Source organism: Pyrus communis, chromosome 13 (assembly GCF_041283825.1).
Source record: "Pyrus communis isolate YQ-2024b chromosome 13, ASM4128382v1, whole genome shotgun sequence".
Taxonomy (NCBI): domain Eukaryota; kingdom Viridiplantae; phylum Streptophyta; class Magnoliopsida; order Rosales; family Rosaceae; genus Pyrus; species Pyrus communis.
Window position 1 is genome coordinate 28,142,663 of NC_142577.1, and position 15,559 is coordinate 28,158,221.

At 37.9% G+C, this 15,559-nt stretch overlaps 3 protein-coding genes across 3 annotated transcripts; 1 reads left to right on the forward strand and 2 right to left on the reverse strand.

Annotated features, from left to right (window-relative positions):
* Positions 1–120: 120 nt before the first annotated feature.
* On the forward strand, positions 121–2,399 carry LOC137738061 (F-box/FBD/LRR-repeat protein At1g13570-like). Its single transcript, XM_088682408.1, has 4 exons — positions 121–260; positions 715–1,552; positions 1,672–1,830; positions 1,936–2,399. Exons 2-4 carry the CDS (start codon positions 740–742, stop codon positions 2,227–2,229), a joined length of 1,266 nt encoding a protein of 421 aa, XP_088538534.1. The 5' UTR covers positions 121–260; positions 715–739; the 3' UTR covers positions 2,230–2,399.
* A 324-nt stretch (positions 2,400–2,723) lies between these two features.
* On the reverse strand, positions 2,724–6,658 carry LOC137737275 (protein CLAVATA3 INSENSITIVE RECEPTOR KINASE 6). Its single transcript, XM_068476711.2, has 11 exons — positions 6,051–6,658; positions 5,794–5,926; positions 5,594–5,665; positions 5,369–5,512; positions 5,173–5,244; positions 5,007–5,066; positions 4,787–4,884; positions 4,386–4,535; positions 3,966–4,307; positions 3,492–3,871; positions 2,724–3,403 (listed from the first exon to the last, which is right to left on the reverse strand). The coding sequence occupies exons 1-11, from the start codon at positions 6,151–6,153 to the stop codon at positions 3,083–3,085; spliced, it is 1,875 nt and encodes a 624-aa protein (XP_068332812.2). The 5' UTR covers positions 6,154–6,658; the 3' UTR covers positions 2,724–3,082.
* Positions 6,659–13,181: 6,523 nt separating this feature from the next.
* Positions 13,182–14,717, reverse strand: LOC137736789 (S-adenosylmethionine decarboxylase proenzyme). The gene has a single exon (XM_068476059.2). The coding sequence runs from the start codon at positions 14,511–14,513 to the stop codon at positions 13,440–13,442; it is 1,074 nt and encodes a 357-aa protein (XP_068332160.1). The 5' UTR covers positions 14,514–14,717; the 3' UTR covers positions 13,182–13,439.
* Positions 14,718–15,559: the final 842 nt, after the last annotated feature.

Sequence of the window (15,559 nt, forward strand, 5' to 3'; positions counted from 1 at the left end):
TTTTGCCACAAACATGATTAAATGTGAATATGCGAAAAGTTCAAAAAAAAAAAAAAAAAAAGTATTTATCATTTTTCTTTAAATTGTTACCCAGATGCTGACTTCTAAAATAAAAAAAATAAAAAAATAAAAAAAACACGACAAGAAAAACAAAAGAAATTTTGAACAGCAACGGCCAAGTGGCCACGCTGAGAGGAAAGGAAGTCGGAAATGAGACATGAGGCGTGCTCGAAAGTCTAATCCTTCCCCACAGCCCACTGGTATCTGAGACTTCTCCTTTTCTTTACATTCATGTCTTTTCTTATGTGAATTGCTTTCATTATCTTTCTGTTCCAAAGATCTGATCCGTGATTCAATTGGGTTTGTTTGGATTTTTGAGAATTTTGATTGATGGGTTTTGTTTGGTTTGATGACAATCGACAAGGGGAAAAAAAAAAGCCACAGAAAGTAATGTTCTTTGTCGATTAGCTTTATGAATAATGATTAAATTCACTCTAATGGTGAAATTCTGTAAATTTGAAGGTTGGAATTTTCTTTACTTTTTCCTGTTTTGTTCTTCATAAGCAAATCGAACACATGCCGGAAATTCATGGGTTTTGATCAATTTTTTATCTTCTTGTGGGGTTTTGGAGTTATCAGTGTAATTGTACTGTGGAATTTCAGTTTCTGTGAAGTCCTTCAGCTGCTGATTGGTTTTGTTACATTGCTTTGTAGTCGATTGAGTTGGAATACAGAACAAATGGGCGATTTTTCGGGTTGTGATTCGATAAGCAATTTGCCTCAGGCCATTATAGAGAGCATTCTCACGCGTCTGCCAATAAGAGATGCTGTAAGAACTAGCTGTTTATCAACGAAATGGAGATACAAATGGACTACTATCACTCATCTTTCATTCGACGAAAAATGTGTCACTCTATCAAATGACCGAGCTCTTGTTGAAAAAAGCCTCATACGTTTTATTACTCGGGCACTCTTTCTTCACCAAGGACCCATTCACAAGTTCCAGCTTAAGACTTCATACTTGCAGAGCTGCCCGGATATAGATCAATGGATACTTTTTCTTTCAAGGAAAGATATCAAAGAACTGGTTCTTGAGTTGGGGGAAGGTGAGTGGTTTAGGGTGCCTTCGTGCCTTTTTTATTGTAAAAAATTGACCCGTTTGGAGCTATTTCGCTGCGAGTTGGATCCGCCTCCTGCTTTTAAAGGATTTTTGTGTTTGAAGGGCCTCAATCTTCATCAGGTTTTGGTTACTCCTGATGCAATTGAAAGTCTTATTTCCAGTTGCCCGCTACTTGAGAGTCTGGCTTTGTCATACTCTGATAGCTTAGCTCTAAACATCCGCGCTCCAAATCTCAGATACTTGTGTCTTGAAGGCGAATTTAAGGATATCTGTCTTGAAAATACGCCGCTTTTGGTTGCCATATCTGTTGCCATGTATATGACTGACGACATTGCTGAGCACTTTGAGCAAAGTTCAAATTGCAATTTTGTCAAGTTTCTTGGTGGCATTCCACTTCTTGAGAGGCTTGTTGGGCATATCTACTTTACAAAGGTAACATTATCAGATGCTTCCGTTTTGTTAATTCTTCCTTTCTTTTAATCTCGAGTAGCAGTAGCACATATATGTTTCTGACATTGATACATTCTTTTGTTTATTTTCCGTGTTTCAAGTATTTGAGTATAGGTAATGACCTAGGAATTCTTCCAATTACTTACAACCGTTTAAAGATTATCGAATTATATCAAGTAAGTTTCGAAGATATGAAAGAGATACTAGTTGTTCTTCGCTTGATTACGAGCGCTCCCAACTTAAAGGAACTTCAAATCTCGGTAAGTTATTGTGAACATGTTGAAGGGTTACCCTCTTTCTTCTTTTGTTGGACATTCTATTGTTTAGTTTTACATTTCTGTTAATTGTGATAACTGCCACCATAGGGATCTTCAAATACTTTAGCAGCAATAGAAGCGACCGACTTGGATTTCTGGGAGAAACAATGCCCTTCCGACTGCACATTCCGAAGGCTTAAAGTTGTGAAGATGACAGATATGTCCGGAGTGCCACACGAGATGGAATTCATGAAATTTCTATTGAAGAAATCACCCGTGCTTGAGACGATGAGCGTTACGCCTTGCGCGTATGTTTTGGAAGGACGGTTGAATATGTTGATTGAGTTGGCGAGGTTTAAACGGGCATCTCCGGAAGCAGAAGTTATCTTCATCCAAGATTAGGTTGGAGTCTAATTGTTTGTCTGAGAGAGCTGGCCTTTGCCTTTCAATTGGGTTTTGTTGTTCTCTTAAGAGGTGACAGTTTGTTAGCAATTGTCTACGAAGTCCCGTTCAATCATATAATATAAACAAAAAGAATAATGAAATAGTTTGCATTTAATATGCGTTGAAAACTCGATCTCGATTTGAAGAGATTTTCAGTGTGCCAGAAAATAGTTGGTTTATGTTTAGCTACGCTCCCTGTACTGTAATTATTACTCACTACAGTGTCTCTGTTCCCACCCCTGTAATCATCCTCCGTGGGGATATCCCATTCCGTCCACTTGGTTGAGAGAGACGTTAATTTCGCTGAAGTGGTAAAGGTCTCTTAGGTCTTTTCAACGATGAATATAGAAACACAATAAGAGATCCAAGAAAACAGAACACGCAACAGTATTCTTACATATCAGATCTCTCAAGAAATAAAGAAAAACAATCAAAGTTCAATCCAAAGGACATTAATCCTAATGGGAAGTTCTCTTTAAATCCATTTCACTCAAGACGAGTCGAAAACAAGGTATATAACACTCGGTCAATTTATATGTCAGTTTTTCATATCAAGTTTATGTACATGTCGAAATTAACGAGAGATTCTCTCCTGTAATCAAGACAGTCTTGGTGACATCACCCGTCCAACAGATGCTTGTCATAGTGTCTTTGGTTACACGAGAGTTTCTCTCCAACTTAACACAACTCTTTGGAGGTTCAACATGACAAAACATTATGATGCTATATACAAACAAACCTCAACTCTGACTCATATTCTTCATTCTTTACTATCAACTTGACAGTTTCTCTAAATACTTGGAGAGTAGTATTATCTTGGTCCAGACAGTTCCATTGCTTGTGCAAGCAATGAAGAGTCATCGGTAAGATCAGAGTACCGTTCGGAGGAGGAAAACTCATTGGCTCTGCACCTATTCGATTCAGCTCTCTGAGAAGCCTCCCATTTCTCCGCGAGCCCATCTCCTTCGAGCATTCGAACCACCTCAGACATCTTCGGTCTCTGGTTTGGAAGATTTTGAGTGCACAAGAGAGCTACTTGAATCATTTCTTCGAGCTCGATTGCATCATAGTCATATTTCAGTTCCTTGTCAACTAGCACATCAAACTTCTTTTCCTGCTGGATTTTCTTCACCTGGAGTAAAAATTCTTGAGTTAGGTAACAAATGCAAGCATTTGATTTGGTTAAAAAAATGCAATGAAAACATCTCTGCTTTGCTCACCCAATCAAGTATGGCTCCTTTCTGGTTTGCTGCTTTCCCAAACTCAAGAGCTCTTTGGCCAGATATTAGTTCAAGTATAAGGATACCAAACCCGAAAACATCAGTCTTCTCAGAGGACTGGCCTGTTGAGAGGTACTCCGGGGCAATGTGCCCTACAGTGCCCCTCACAGCTGTTGTAATGTGCGAATCATGGTGATCCAACAGCTTTGCCAACCCAAAATCACCCACAACAGCCTCATAGTAATCATCTAGCAGAATATTCGCAGCCTTAACATCGCGGTGAATGATCTTGGGGTCACACTGCTCATGCAAGTACAATAGACCCCTTCCAGCTCCCAATGCAATTCTTTTCCTTGTATTCCAATCCAGGGCCGGCTTGGCTGCGATGTTGGAAGTAAATTATGAATGTGAACTCTAATTTAAACTCAACCAGGTTAGACTGCATAATTGCAGAATAGAGGGAAGGCTTGTTACCTTTGAGACGCGAAGCAACACTTCCGTTAGACATGTAAGGATAAACCAAAAGCCTTTCTTTGGCTGTCATGCAAAAACCATAAAGCCGCAGGAGGTTCCTGTGCACGGCTAGGCTGATCATCTCAAGTTCGGTCTGAAATTGGGTTTCACCACCTATGGCATTCGCGTCTTTGAGCCTTTTGACCGCTATCACCGTACCATCTCGGAGGCATCCTTTGTAGACATTTCCAAAACCTCCCTTGCCAACCAAGTTTTTGCTGCTGAAGTTGTGTGTTGCTGCTTGAAGTTCTCTGAAGTGAAACGATCTCAGGTTTCCAAGGCAAACTTCTTCGTGATGTTGTTCTGAAGTTTATAATTAGTGTCAGTAAAGACAGCTTGTTTCACTTTATTTGATTAAATCAGTTGCTTTTATATACTAACCGGTAACATCTAAGAATATTTGCTTGTTGTGTTTCTGCCTCCACCAATGAAGGAAACCAAAACCGAGGATTAGAAGGCAGATACAGCCTAGGCTCGAGGCAAACGCTAAGGCGATTTTGTGACTCCTAGGTCTCCCGGCAGGCTGAGAATCTTGACACATCAACAAAAGCACATTAGGGTTTTTGCAACAAGTTTTTGAATCATGAAGATCATAATTTGCAAGAGAACAACATGAACAAAGCAGATTTTGAATTTCAAAAACCTTAAAGCAGACAATGATGGCACATAAATTATATTTTGAGAAATTAAAAACAGATGCATCATTGAGCACAACTTAAAAGTAGAAAACTTCAAACTTTGAACAGTACAAGAAACCATGAACAAGCAGAAACTATGATTACTTGTTGAATTATTCAAGGCCAAAGATTGCGGCGTTCGTGTTGTTCCGAAGCAGTCTTGCTCCTTTCCAGTGGCACATATCAAAGGGTTTCCCACAACACTGTCAATTCAAAAATTAACTGCATAAGTTCGAGTTGTTCATCTTCTGTTCCGAAATTGAAAAATGGGAGAAATACATTCAAAAAACTTGGGAGGAAAAAAAACAAAACCGAAATAACTCACTTGAATGTTCTAGCAGGAAACCTTGGGACCGGACCACTCAAATTATTATACGACATGTCCCTAAACCATTGCAGAAAATCCACAGAAACCTTATTCAGATCATGTTTGAACAGCATTAACAGAAAGTATAACAAATTTCATAAGTGTAAAGTTGGGAGAGAATTACAGAAACGCCAGTTGAGTCATGTTAGCAAAAGAGGAAGGAATTGCCCCAGAGAGAGTGTTATTGTTTAGCCGCCTGCGTGCAACACAAATTCCAAACCCTGTGACTAACGTTTTCGGTTCTTAAGGCACCGTTTGATAACCATTTCGTGACGAGAATTTCAGTTTTGGAAAAGCAAGAATTTCTGAAGTCAACTCACAGGTATTGTAGGCTTTTCAGGCGTGATAGAGTGCTGGGAATTTCTCCATTGAACAAGTTGCTGGAGAGATCAAGTGTTTGAAGCTTTTGCAGCCTCCCAAGCTCGGCCGGGATTGTTCCTGTTATATGATTATCTTGAAATGTACTGCAAAACACCTCATTAATTACTAAAACATGATTTAACATTTGTAGTTACTGCAATAATAATTGGTCACTCAGTACTCACACAAGCTGGAGATTTGTCAAGTTTCCAATGCATGGCGACAAAGTGCCTGATAAATTCTGGCTTGGAGTTCCCCTGCACAAAAACAATTTCTACAGGTTAAAATATTATTCTTTTTAAATAAATATAAGAAAATTATTGCATGGTGTTTTATTCAAATTTCCAATTAGTATTTTTGGTGTTTTTGAGCAAATATTACTTACAGTCCAATGACTAAACCATCAGGAGAACAAGTAACCATATTCCAGATGCAGGGATCAACAGAAGTCTCGTCCCAATTTCGAAGAACGCCGCGAGGATCCTCGAGAGCTCCTTTAATGCCCACCAATGCTTGCACTGCAAAAAATTGTTTGCATATAGTAAGAGACTACTCTCTGTCCTGGTTTTTCAATATCGCTGAAGTAGATTAAGGTAGTTTAAAATATCGTTACGTCCAAAAAAAAATGTAGAACTCAGTTACCTTCATAGTTAACACCCTTTGGAGAAAGCAAACCAGTTGCACAATTCCACAAGCAGAAAAAGGCCACAAAACACAAAGCTTTACCTCCCTTCCTAATTTCCATTGATTTGAATCACCAACAATGAACAGAACCCAACACGAAGAAGCAAAAATGAAGCTGGAGAACAAGCAGTTTGAAAACTTGCAGAAAACCAAAAATCTCCAACTTGGGTTTTTAGCTTTTTATCCAAAAAACTTGAAAGTTTCAAGCTTTTGTTTTGTTTGCAAGGAGTATGATGATTTTGCCTCGGAGGAAAATCCAGGGAATTGCACTCACTCACTTACTGACTCATAGTCTACTAGCAGACCCAAGAGCCAAGAAAGAAGCAGGGTTTTGTTTGGCTGGAAAAAAGCACTTAAAGGAGAAGAAGCATGCCTGGCATGCTGCCACTGCCTCAGTAAAGAAAAAAAGTAAAGGAGGGAGGGGGGGAGAGAGAGAGAGAGAGGGAGGGAGCGAGGGGGGGGGGGGGGATAGAGAGAATATAAAATGTAAAGCAAACTCAGTCACTAGATAATTGCAAAAGAAGATTGGAAATCCAAAGAAAATTCCTTCGGTCATGTATTGGGTTAAAGAAAAGCAACATGCATATTTGTATATATTTATTAGTTATTCCCTTCGAGTATAATATGTAAAGCAAGTGAATTATTACCTGTTAAGCACTGTCAACGTTATAATTAAGACTAATAGTGGTCAGCTTTGAGAGAGAGATGATATTCTGAGCTTCCATAGCGCGGCTTCCTGGGAATCAAACATTCCATTAAGTTGGCCATTTATTGATTCTCAAATTCCATCTCATATTTTTCTAATGAATTATAATAAAAAAAAGAAAGTTGAGCGTGTAGTGAAGGGATCCCGAATCTCTACGTCATTTTCTCAGTTAATTACGGCTCGTTTGATAAATGTTTTTAAATGACTGAAATCATTTTTAGATAAAAAATAAGATTTGAAAAGTACTTGAAGTACTTCTTGCAAGAAACATCAGTTTCAATATGCACTTCAAGGATTTTCTAGAATTAGCTTACATTTTTACAAAATATTAATTTCAAAATTTTTTTTTTTTTCTAAATGTACTTTCAGAGTTTCAGTCATTTAAAAACATTTTCTAAACGAGCTTTATATGTTTAGTTTTAAGTATTTAACTTTACCAAAATAAAACCAAATTTTGTATCATGAAAAAGACTATCATCAAATCAAGTTTTCGGTTTTTAATTTTTATCAACAAACCATCAGACTTGTAAGTCATCTTGGACATACTTGGGTCGAAACCAATAAAAGTTCAATAAAAACAGATTTAATAGGTGTTTATGAGACCAAACTTCATCATGAAAATATGAATCTGTTAATCAAATAATGATCAAATTATTTATGATACTAAGATCATTTGCTTACACGAACGCTTGCAAAACGTACGTCAATAATTAGAAACGTAGAATTATTCTAACAAGAAAATCTCACTCGTCACAAAGTTTGACTGTGCAAAGATCACAGATGAAAGTAGAATTAGTCTCCACTTACCACACCAGCCTCTGTCTCCTCATTCAGCAGACAACCCTCTAATAAACAATCAAAAGCACCAACTTTCAAAAGCAAAAGCTGCTTTTTCTTTTTCTTCTTTTTTTTCTTTCGACTAAAAATAAAACTTTATGCAATATACGTGGGTCCCACATGTCAGTGGTGAAGAATCAACGGTCCTGGTCTTGTAGGCAAACAGAGGTTTACCTGTGCCTGCACTGCACCGGAATGGTAACGCGGGACCCGCTGCTACAGAATAAAACTAATATTCCAAAGCAAGTGTAGCAGGGCCTAATTATAGAGAGCCTCTAATCTCTTTCCCTTCTCTTCCTTTCTACTTAATCGGTTACAATTAAGTTACGTTAATATCTTATATTAATTTTTTTTATAAAGACAAAAAATAATGTGTAAAAGAAGAGAAGAGAAGATGATGAGAATAAGAAGAGAATCGTACTCCTAATTATGGCCTATGTAATACGTTGTACATGGCTGCACGTGTAATGTGGACCCCGCCCCCAAACAGTGCACGTTGACCAAATGTTCAAGTGTTTCTTTGGACGAATTAGCCTGTTGCTTTCATGATTATCAATCTGGAGATTCTACATATAGTAATGTTGATCCAACGGTTGGAATAGCACGAGCATATATAATACTACTAAAATTTTGTTATTGTAGCTAACCCATGTTAATCGTCATTGGACGACTCGGGGGTTGGAATAAATTTCACGGTCTGTATTTTACACAGCTATATTTGAGTTTGATTATTATTGTTTGTGAATAATATGATGGTGGTTAGATAAAGGTTGAAAAGCATATGTGAATCTTCCTATCTTTGGAAGAATAGGCTACCGTAACGAAGTCATCAGCTAATTATTTATTTATTTATTTTTATAAAAGCGATAGATATATTGATGAGGGAAAGATGATTACATCAAGGGGAGCGACCAGAGCTCCAATAAACAATCTTCAAATAAAACATCTAAGATAATGTCTGATGGTTCTTCAAACTAAAGAGCGGCCGTAGTGGACGAGAGACTGTAACGGGCAAGTCTGTGAGCCACCTCGTTTGATTGGAGTCCTGATATGGGTAAAACTAACTCCAATGATCTCCAAGAAAATCGCTCTGGAATCCTCAACAATGGGCCAATCAGAGAGAGAGAGAGATCTGGTGAGGAAGCACAGAGAGCTGGTTCTTAAATTTAACTACGTTATACAAAATAGTACACTACTTGCCACTTCAAACAAGAAAGCTTGAATCTGATGCACTACCGCTCAAAAGGCCTAGCATCATCATTGTCTACACTTTGTTCCAACCTGTACACTCTAAAGATTTGAAGTCAAGTCGATTTGTATATGGTTTGAAGCCTAATCCGAACACGCATGCATAATCGTGCGTCATGACTCTTCCTCAGCTTCAAGTTTATCTTATTATTTGTCTACTTCAAGAGAAAGTACAAGGCATAACTGCATAGATTATATATATCACAAATAATTATAACCCTACAATTGAGGTTTTAGATTATTCTTTTGTGATAAAAAGGTCACGAGTTTGAGTTACTGAAACAGTCTCTTTACAAAGTAAAATTAAGACTACATATAATAGACAATTTTTCCAATCCTTACAAAATATAAAGACTTGTTAACTTAGAACTGTTCTTTTTTCATCGTTGCATGGCAATGATGAATGATAAGTGGAAGTGTTTCTATCAAGTAGGGAAGAAATTTTTAGTTGTGACGGGAACACGGATAGTACATCACGTGTTTTTATGTAAGTGGTGGAAAATTTTAATTTTTAAGTTATTAACATTTTAATACACATATCCCACCATTTATATAGGGACACGTGGTATACCGTCTCAATTGACGGTCACACTGAAAAATCTCCCTAAGTAGGAATGCTAATACGACCTGTCGTCCGTGGCCCCTTCATGTTCACTGACAAGCGCGCGCTTATCTCCGTCGTGGTTGGAACATGCAGATGAAGACCGGTACATGATGAACAGCATCAGGCCATTGATTAAGATCGCACAACTACAACCAAACAAGTACCATTCCACTTGCTTGCACCTTAGACAGAGATATGGTATCTCTGTTCTTGTTAGTTAGGTCATCTCATGTCTCTTTCTTTGGCTTTATACCCAGTTCATGCCAGTCGTTTATGAAATTGTCGAACTCACTTACATCAAGGGCCGAAAGTTACACATGGACGTGCAACTATAATTCTAACATAACTGTTAATCACTTCGCTTTCAATTAATTCGCTTATGATTCAGTCACTTTCATCAATGGCTGACAACCGCACATGTTACTACCCCTACCACTGTTATAACATTTTCATTACCTCTCCAAACCCTTTCCCACCACCTGTTCCACCTTCCCTGATCAACAGAATCCATGTCCAACTAACAAATGAAGGAAAGCTTCCCAGCAAGGTCATGGTCCTCTTTGGAGCCAAAAGGGGAGTCAAACAAACGAGTTTAAAGAGATAGTTGACCACAATTCCTAATCAAGACATGCAGCACTACTAAAAGAGACTCTCTCTCTCCCTCTCTCTCCCCCCCCCCCCCCCCCCCAAATGAGTAGGAAATTATTGTTCTTTTTACCACTTGACTAAGTTGGCTTGGTTTGTTCCAAGTGCATGGTCACTGTTTTTTGAACAATTTCCACCAAAAGCCACATGCATTTGATCGTGTTTTTGGTTCTATATCTCAAAAGAGTAGGACAATTATGAACTGGTACAGGAGACTCCCTAACCCCACATTGTGTCCTATACCCCACTCACTCTCTTCCATCTCTCTACAAAACCCTAAAGAGGACTTGCTTATTTCTGAATGTATTCCCCACCCACTAGGATATTGTACCTAATTCAAAGAACTCTGTGTATGATATCACTGTCCATCTTGTTCCATCACCATGTATATGATTCTCTCACGAGGGGCCAATCTTCCTTGTCATCTATGTAGGTATCCTTCATATATTACCAAAAGTCATTCCGAAGGCGAGGAAATTCCAACTCGGGTGCAAAAATGTAACATACTTGTCAACCGGTCTAACCAATATCTTAATATATGATGAATATTTATCTGAAGTGATCAAGAGCATTTATCCTTATATTGAATGTATTTTGTTAAAATCTTCTACTTAATTAATATAGCTTGGTATAGGGAAAATTTGAAATGAAAATGTTAATTAAAGGATTTTATGGGCTTCAAAATGGATGCCAGAAGGATTTATTTGCAAATTTCTCAAATCCCACTTCTGGTGATGGCTAATATGGAATAAATTCCTTTACAAATGGTGCCATCTAAAGCTTAGGATGCCATACACGCCATAAACCATCTTTTCTTTCCTTTAGTAGTGCACAGAAGACTTTTTGCTAATAACCCCAATAAATAAAAAATCTCTCTATATTCCTTATACCACCCAAAAAAGGGTGGAAGAAATTGAAAGTAGCTATATATCTTTGTATTTTTTTTGAAAGGAATATGCTATATAAGGGGCGGCCAAAAACAAAAAGGCTCTCCATTTTGCGAAGGTTGAAAATGAACGTTTATTGTACCCATCCTTACCTTTACTTTGCAAATAAACTATTTTTACGACTCGAATCCGTGACATTTTGGTCATAAAGAATAAACCTTTCCATTGCACCAAGACTCATCCCGAAAGGAATATGCTATATAGTCCACTTTTTTTCTATCTTTTTAATTAATTTCACCCAAAGTTTGGTTGATGCTAAGCTAATCAATGGGATTTTTTCCAACCCACCACACCTCTGAGTCAATCTCCACTCGCGCATGGGCGATTATCGCTAACAAAACCTAACACCGTACTTAACGCAGTCCAAACAATTGACAATATTACAAACATATTACGATTCGTTTCAATCAGTGACAAGCTGGATAAACGATTGCAAGTATGTTTGTGATTTACACAAGAGGATGGAAACTCGGCCTCACAAAATAAAGATGACAAAGTAAAGGCTCTCTCTTTGGTAGCCATCCAACTTGTCGGGTTCACACAGTTGATGATATCAAAAGAAAGCTAATGCTATGCGTAAGATCCACTTCTTGTCAATAATTTGGTTTTGATGTAACAAGTTTTGGGACTGATTATCCATAAAAGGAGGGGACATCTACAACCATTTAAATATAAAGTAAAAGTTAGACAACGCTAGCTGCTAAAAACAAACCAAACAAAGATTTGCTAGAAAGAAAACGTTAAAAATAATCAAAAGTTAAACCACCTTTTTGCAAGGGGATTAACCTTACTTAGCTGGCTTCCATAACTCACAAACAAAACAACAAAGTCTTGTAAATGTGTTTTTTGTTTAATTAAAAAATTAAATAAAAAGATTAGGATTTTTGGGATTTTATTCCAAACTAGTAGGTTCCAGAATTACTCATTAAACAAGTACCCAACTAGTTGGTTCTAGATTAACTAAACATACCTTAGGTTGAGAAGTTTTTTTGTGTGACAGTCACACACAAACAAGTGATTTTACTAATTTATATGTGATAATATTAGTGATCAATATTAATGAAATACTTGGCGCAAAATTGACGTTTTAGGATTCGTACAATTGACGCCACATAATGAAATAATACTTTGTTGTTTTACAATTAACATACCATAAATCAAAATACTACTATTATCGAATAAATTCAAATGTTATAATACAGAGAAATTAGTAAACAACACTAGATGGTGATGTTGTAATAGTAACTAAAAAAACCTTGGCCTTAAAGATCCTTGATAGAGCCAACTCCAACGGGAAGTTTTCACAGAAAGAAAGGTTCAAATGTCCCTAAGCTAGAAGGGCCACACATTTCAATGTGTATAGCTTGCGCTTGGGCCTAGCTCTACCATGGGGCAATGGGTTCTTCTCACATGAACAGAAAAATAAAATAATTCAAAACCAACGCCATATGACTGTCCGTCCAACACCTCAAATAGTGGCAGATTTAGAATTCGAATTTTTAGGAGTCTCACTGTTTCAATGTTAAAAGTTCAAGTTTTTACATAGAAATAGAGCCGATGCGTGCAAACAAAATTAAATTTTAATTGATTCACTAACGCATTTCGTTGAATATTTAGTGAACTGGTCTCGTCAGCCAAACCATGTTGCGCACGTGTCAACATATATCGATATATGCTGAATTAATCTGATGAGTAAAGAGAAATTGATTAGTGTTGTAGACACAACCTGTCAAGATATGTTTAGCAGTCATTACATCAAACACTTGATGAACACGGACTCCGGGTGGTCCTGATATACATCAGCCGCTGATCTCACATATTCACAGCTCATACAAAATTGAACCAATAAAATTGCCAACGTGGAAGCTACCACGGCGTCCCGGATTAAAATACAAACTCCATAAAACCGCCAAAACCCTAGGCTCCGATTTCAACATTCATACAGGGTTCAATGTCCGGGAAGATAAAAAAGGCGACAGAAAAAACTAACGTCTGTAAATAAATGATAACGGAGTCGGACAATCACAACCTCATTTTCTCATACGATGCAGTCGGCAGTCGGGATGGATTCCACGTACATAGTAAGTCGCTCAACAATGCAATAGAGAAACAACAAAACATAGCTTTCATATAACCAAGCATTGAACTTCAACATCAGATCTCTTACGAATACAATAACTAAATCCAACTTAGGGTTTGATGTGCTGTATCATGCGAAAACAACACTCAACATGAATGGAAAGATTAATCAAAGACAACACTTTCAGACATCCTACCATTTACCATTATCAGGCCGTCGCTGATAAGTAATTTATTCATAAATCCGAAAAATGACGAATGTAACTACTAGTCAATTGTGCTTAATAATCTTCTTCCTCTTCCTCTCTCCAGCAGCCCTTGAGAGTCGATCGAGGAGAACCACACCGCTCAGTCTTCAGGAACCTCTGGTAGACAATGGCTCCACCCAGTCCAAGCTCTTCGTGGCTGCTCTCTTCGCGACAGTATCCCTTCAGATCAACGAGAGAATGTTGCTGGAGTGACTTGCTAGCAACATTGGCATGCACAGCTATGGAGAATTCTTTTGGTTGGAAACAAACCAATACCCTCTCAACCAACTGGTTCAGGTTTACACCTTTCAGATCATATCCAGCAGTTTCAAAACTTGCATAACTGAAGCCATCTTCTGGTGTGACGTGAATGGTCGAAATTGCAGCTCCTTCGATGGAATTCATGGAATAACCACAGGGGTCAAACTCGAAATCACAAATATCGGAATCTGGAAGGATTTTTCGGATACCAGATTCGTTTGTCATCGTTGTGGCTGAGCTCGATTCAGATTTGTAGAATACAGAAGCCTTTCCCCTGTCCAAACCAGTCATGCACATTTCAAGAGTGTACACAGGTTCAACGAAGCTTGCTGATTCGGCAGTCGCAGAATACACATGCCACTTCTGAGGTCCGTCTGACCTGCCCATCACATACGCCCTGCTTCCTGACCCAAGCTTCCCGAAGTAGCTGTCGAGGACCGAAACTTCTTCTGAGAAGCTACGATGAGGGTACGTCTGTGCTCCCGGAAAAATGAAACTCCCACGAGTGTACTTCACAGATCTCACAGCAAGGGAAATGGTTTCAGCCAACTGCAGGACAGTCGGGATCACACGGAGCAACTTGGTTGTGCCACAAGTTTTGATGATCATCTTGTATGGATGAATAAAGAGGCTTGACTCAGAAAGAACATATGAGTCAACATCGTCATTCGACAATGACGAGACGATGGTGCACTCAGCTTGGTCAAGAAATTCATCTATCTGAGCTTTGGACAGAGACCGAAGACCCCTTCCTTCAGGGTCGAGAAAGACACTCGGCTCGAAAAATGCTATTTCTAGCCTCTTTTCATAACCTTCAAATCCAATAGCAGATCCCTCCATGGCCATATTGACTAACAGGAATGATTACAGTTGCAAGAAGATTAGAGAATCAAAGCAGATTGCAGTTGCAAAGAGATGACAGTCGCAAAAGAGAGAAAGAGAGGAAGATGTCGATTGAAGAAAACGGAAACAAACACCTAGGAAAGCAATAAAACTGAAACCACGTCTAGTGGTTAAAAATCCAACTGAGGAATATCAGGATGGCTTGCGAGCGCACTGCACAAAGATAGAAACAGAAAGTTAGCATTTTTCATGTACAATTTAACCAGCTAGAAGGAATCCATAACCCAACTGTACACCACAATAGCATACATAAAAACTAGTAAACGGACACTTACGTTGGAGTAAGCAGCCGATCTGAACTTCTTGATTCCACCGTTGGGTCGGATGTCTTCGATGCTGTAGCCGAGAGGTGCTTCGTAGAATAATGATGATTTACTACTACTACTACTAGACTTTTTACCACCTTTGGACTCCATTAGGACATTCAGGTCTTCCTGTTCATAACAATCCAATCAAGATATCAGTAATCAGATACAAAAACAAAAAAATTTCTCAAAAGTAAAGCATGTAGCGCATGAACCGATCAAATCTATATGTTATAGATCAGAATTCAAATTATTCTTGCAATAAATACATACCACATTTGCCAAAAGTTATATAATTTACAGTTTTAACAATTAAATCAACAAATTAGACCAAAAAATAAAATGAAAATTGTCAAAAATGACTGCTTTCTTACAAAACCATCGCTTTAAATGAATATCATAAACAAATTTAATCGAAGAATCAGATTAAGTGCATCACCACATGAAAATGTAATACGTATATATATAATCATTGAGCAAATTAATTCACCCCCATTCCATAAAAATTAATTTATGATACAAATCTCAATCTAGCCCCAATAATCCAGACCCAGATTGATGATTAACACAATTTACATCAAAATACAGGCTTTATTTAACAAATAATTATAGACGTATACAGATTACCAAAGCTTCGTCATTTTCCATTCAAACCACATATTCAAATCATCAAAGCATAATTTA

Bases quoted from the DNA above. Each gene is read 5' to 3' on its own strand.
- LOC137737275 (XM_068476711.2), bottom strand. From the start codon at position 6,153: ATGGAAATTAGGAAGGGAGGTAAAGCTTTGTGTTTTGTGGCCTTTTTC. The intron at 5,513-5,593 runs GTGAGTACTGAG...GGTGTTTTGCAG, and splicing joins TTGACAAATCTCCAGCTTGT to TACATTTCAAGATAATCATA. The intron at 4,885-5,006 runs GTGAGTTATTTC...TTGAATTGACAG, and splicing joins TTTCCTGCTAGAACATTCAA to TGTTGTGGGAAACCCTTTGA.
- LOC137738061 (XM_088682408.1), top strand. From the start codon at position 740: ATGGGCGATTTTTCGGGTTGTGATTCGATAAGCAATTTGCCTCAGGCC. The intron at 1,553-1,671 runs GTAACATTATCA...CCGTGTTTCAAG, and splicing joins GGCATATCTACTTTACAAAG to TATTTGAGTATAGGTAATGA. The intron at 1,831-1,935 runs GTAAGTTATTGT...CTGCCACCATAG, and splicing joins TAAAGGAACTTCAAATCTCG to GGATCTTCAAATACTTTAGC.
- LOC137736789 (XM_068476059.2), bottom strand. From the start codon at position 14,513: ATGGCCATGGAGGGATCTGCTATTGGATTTGAAGGTTATGAAAAGAGG.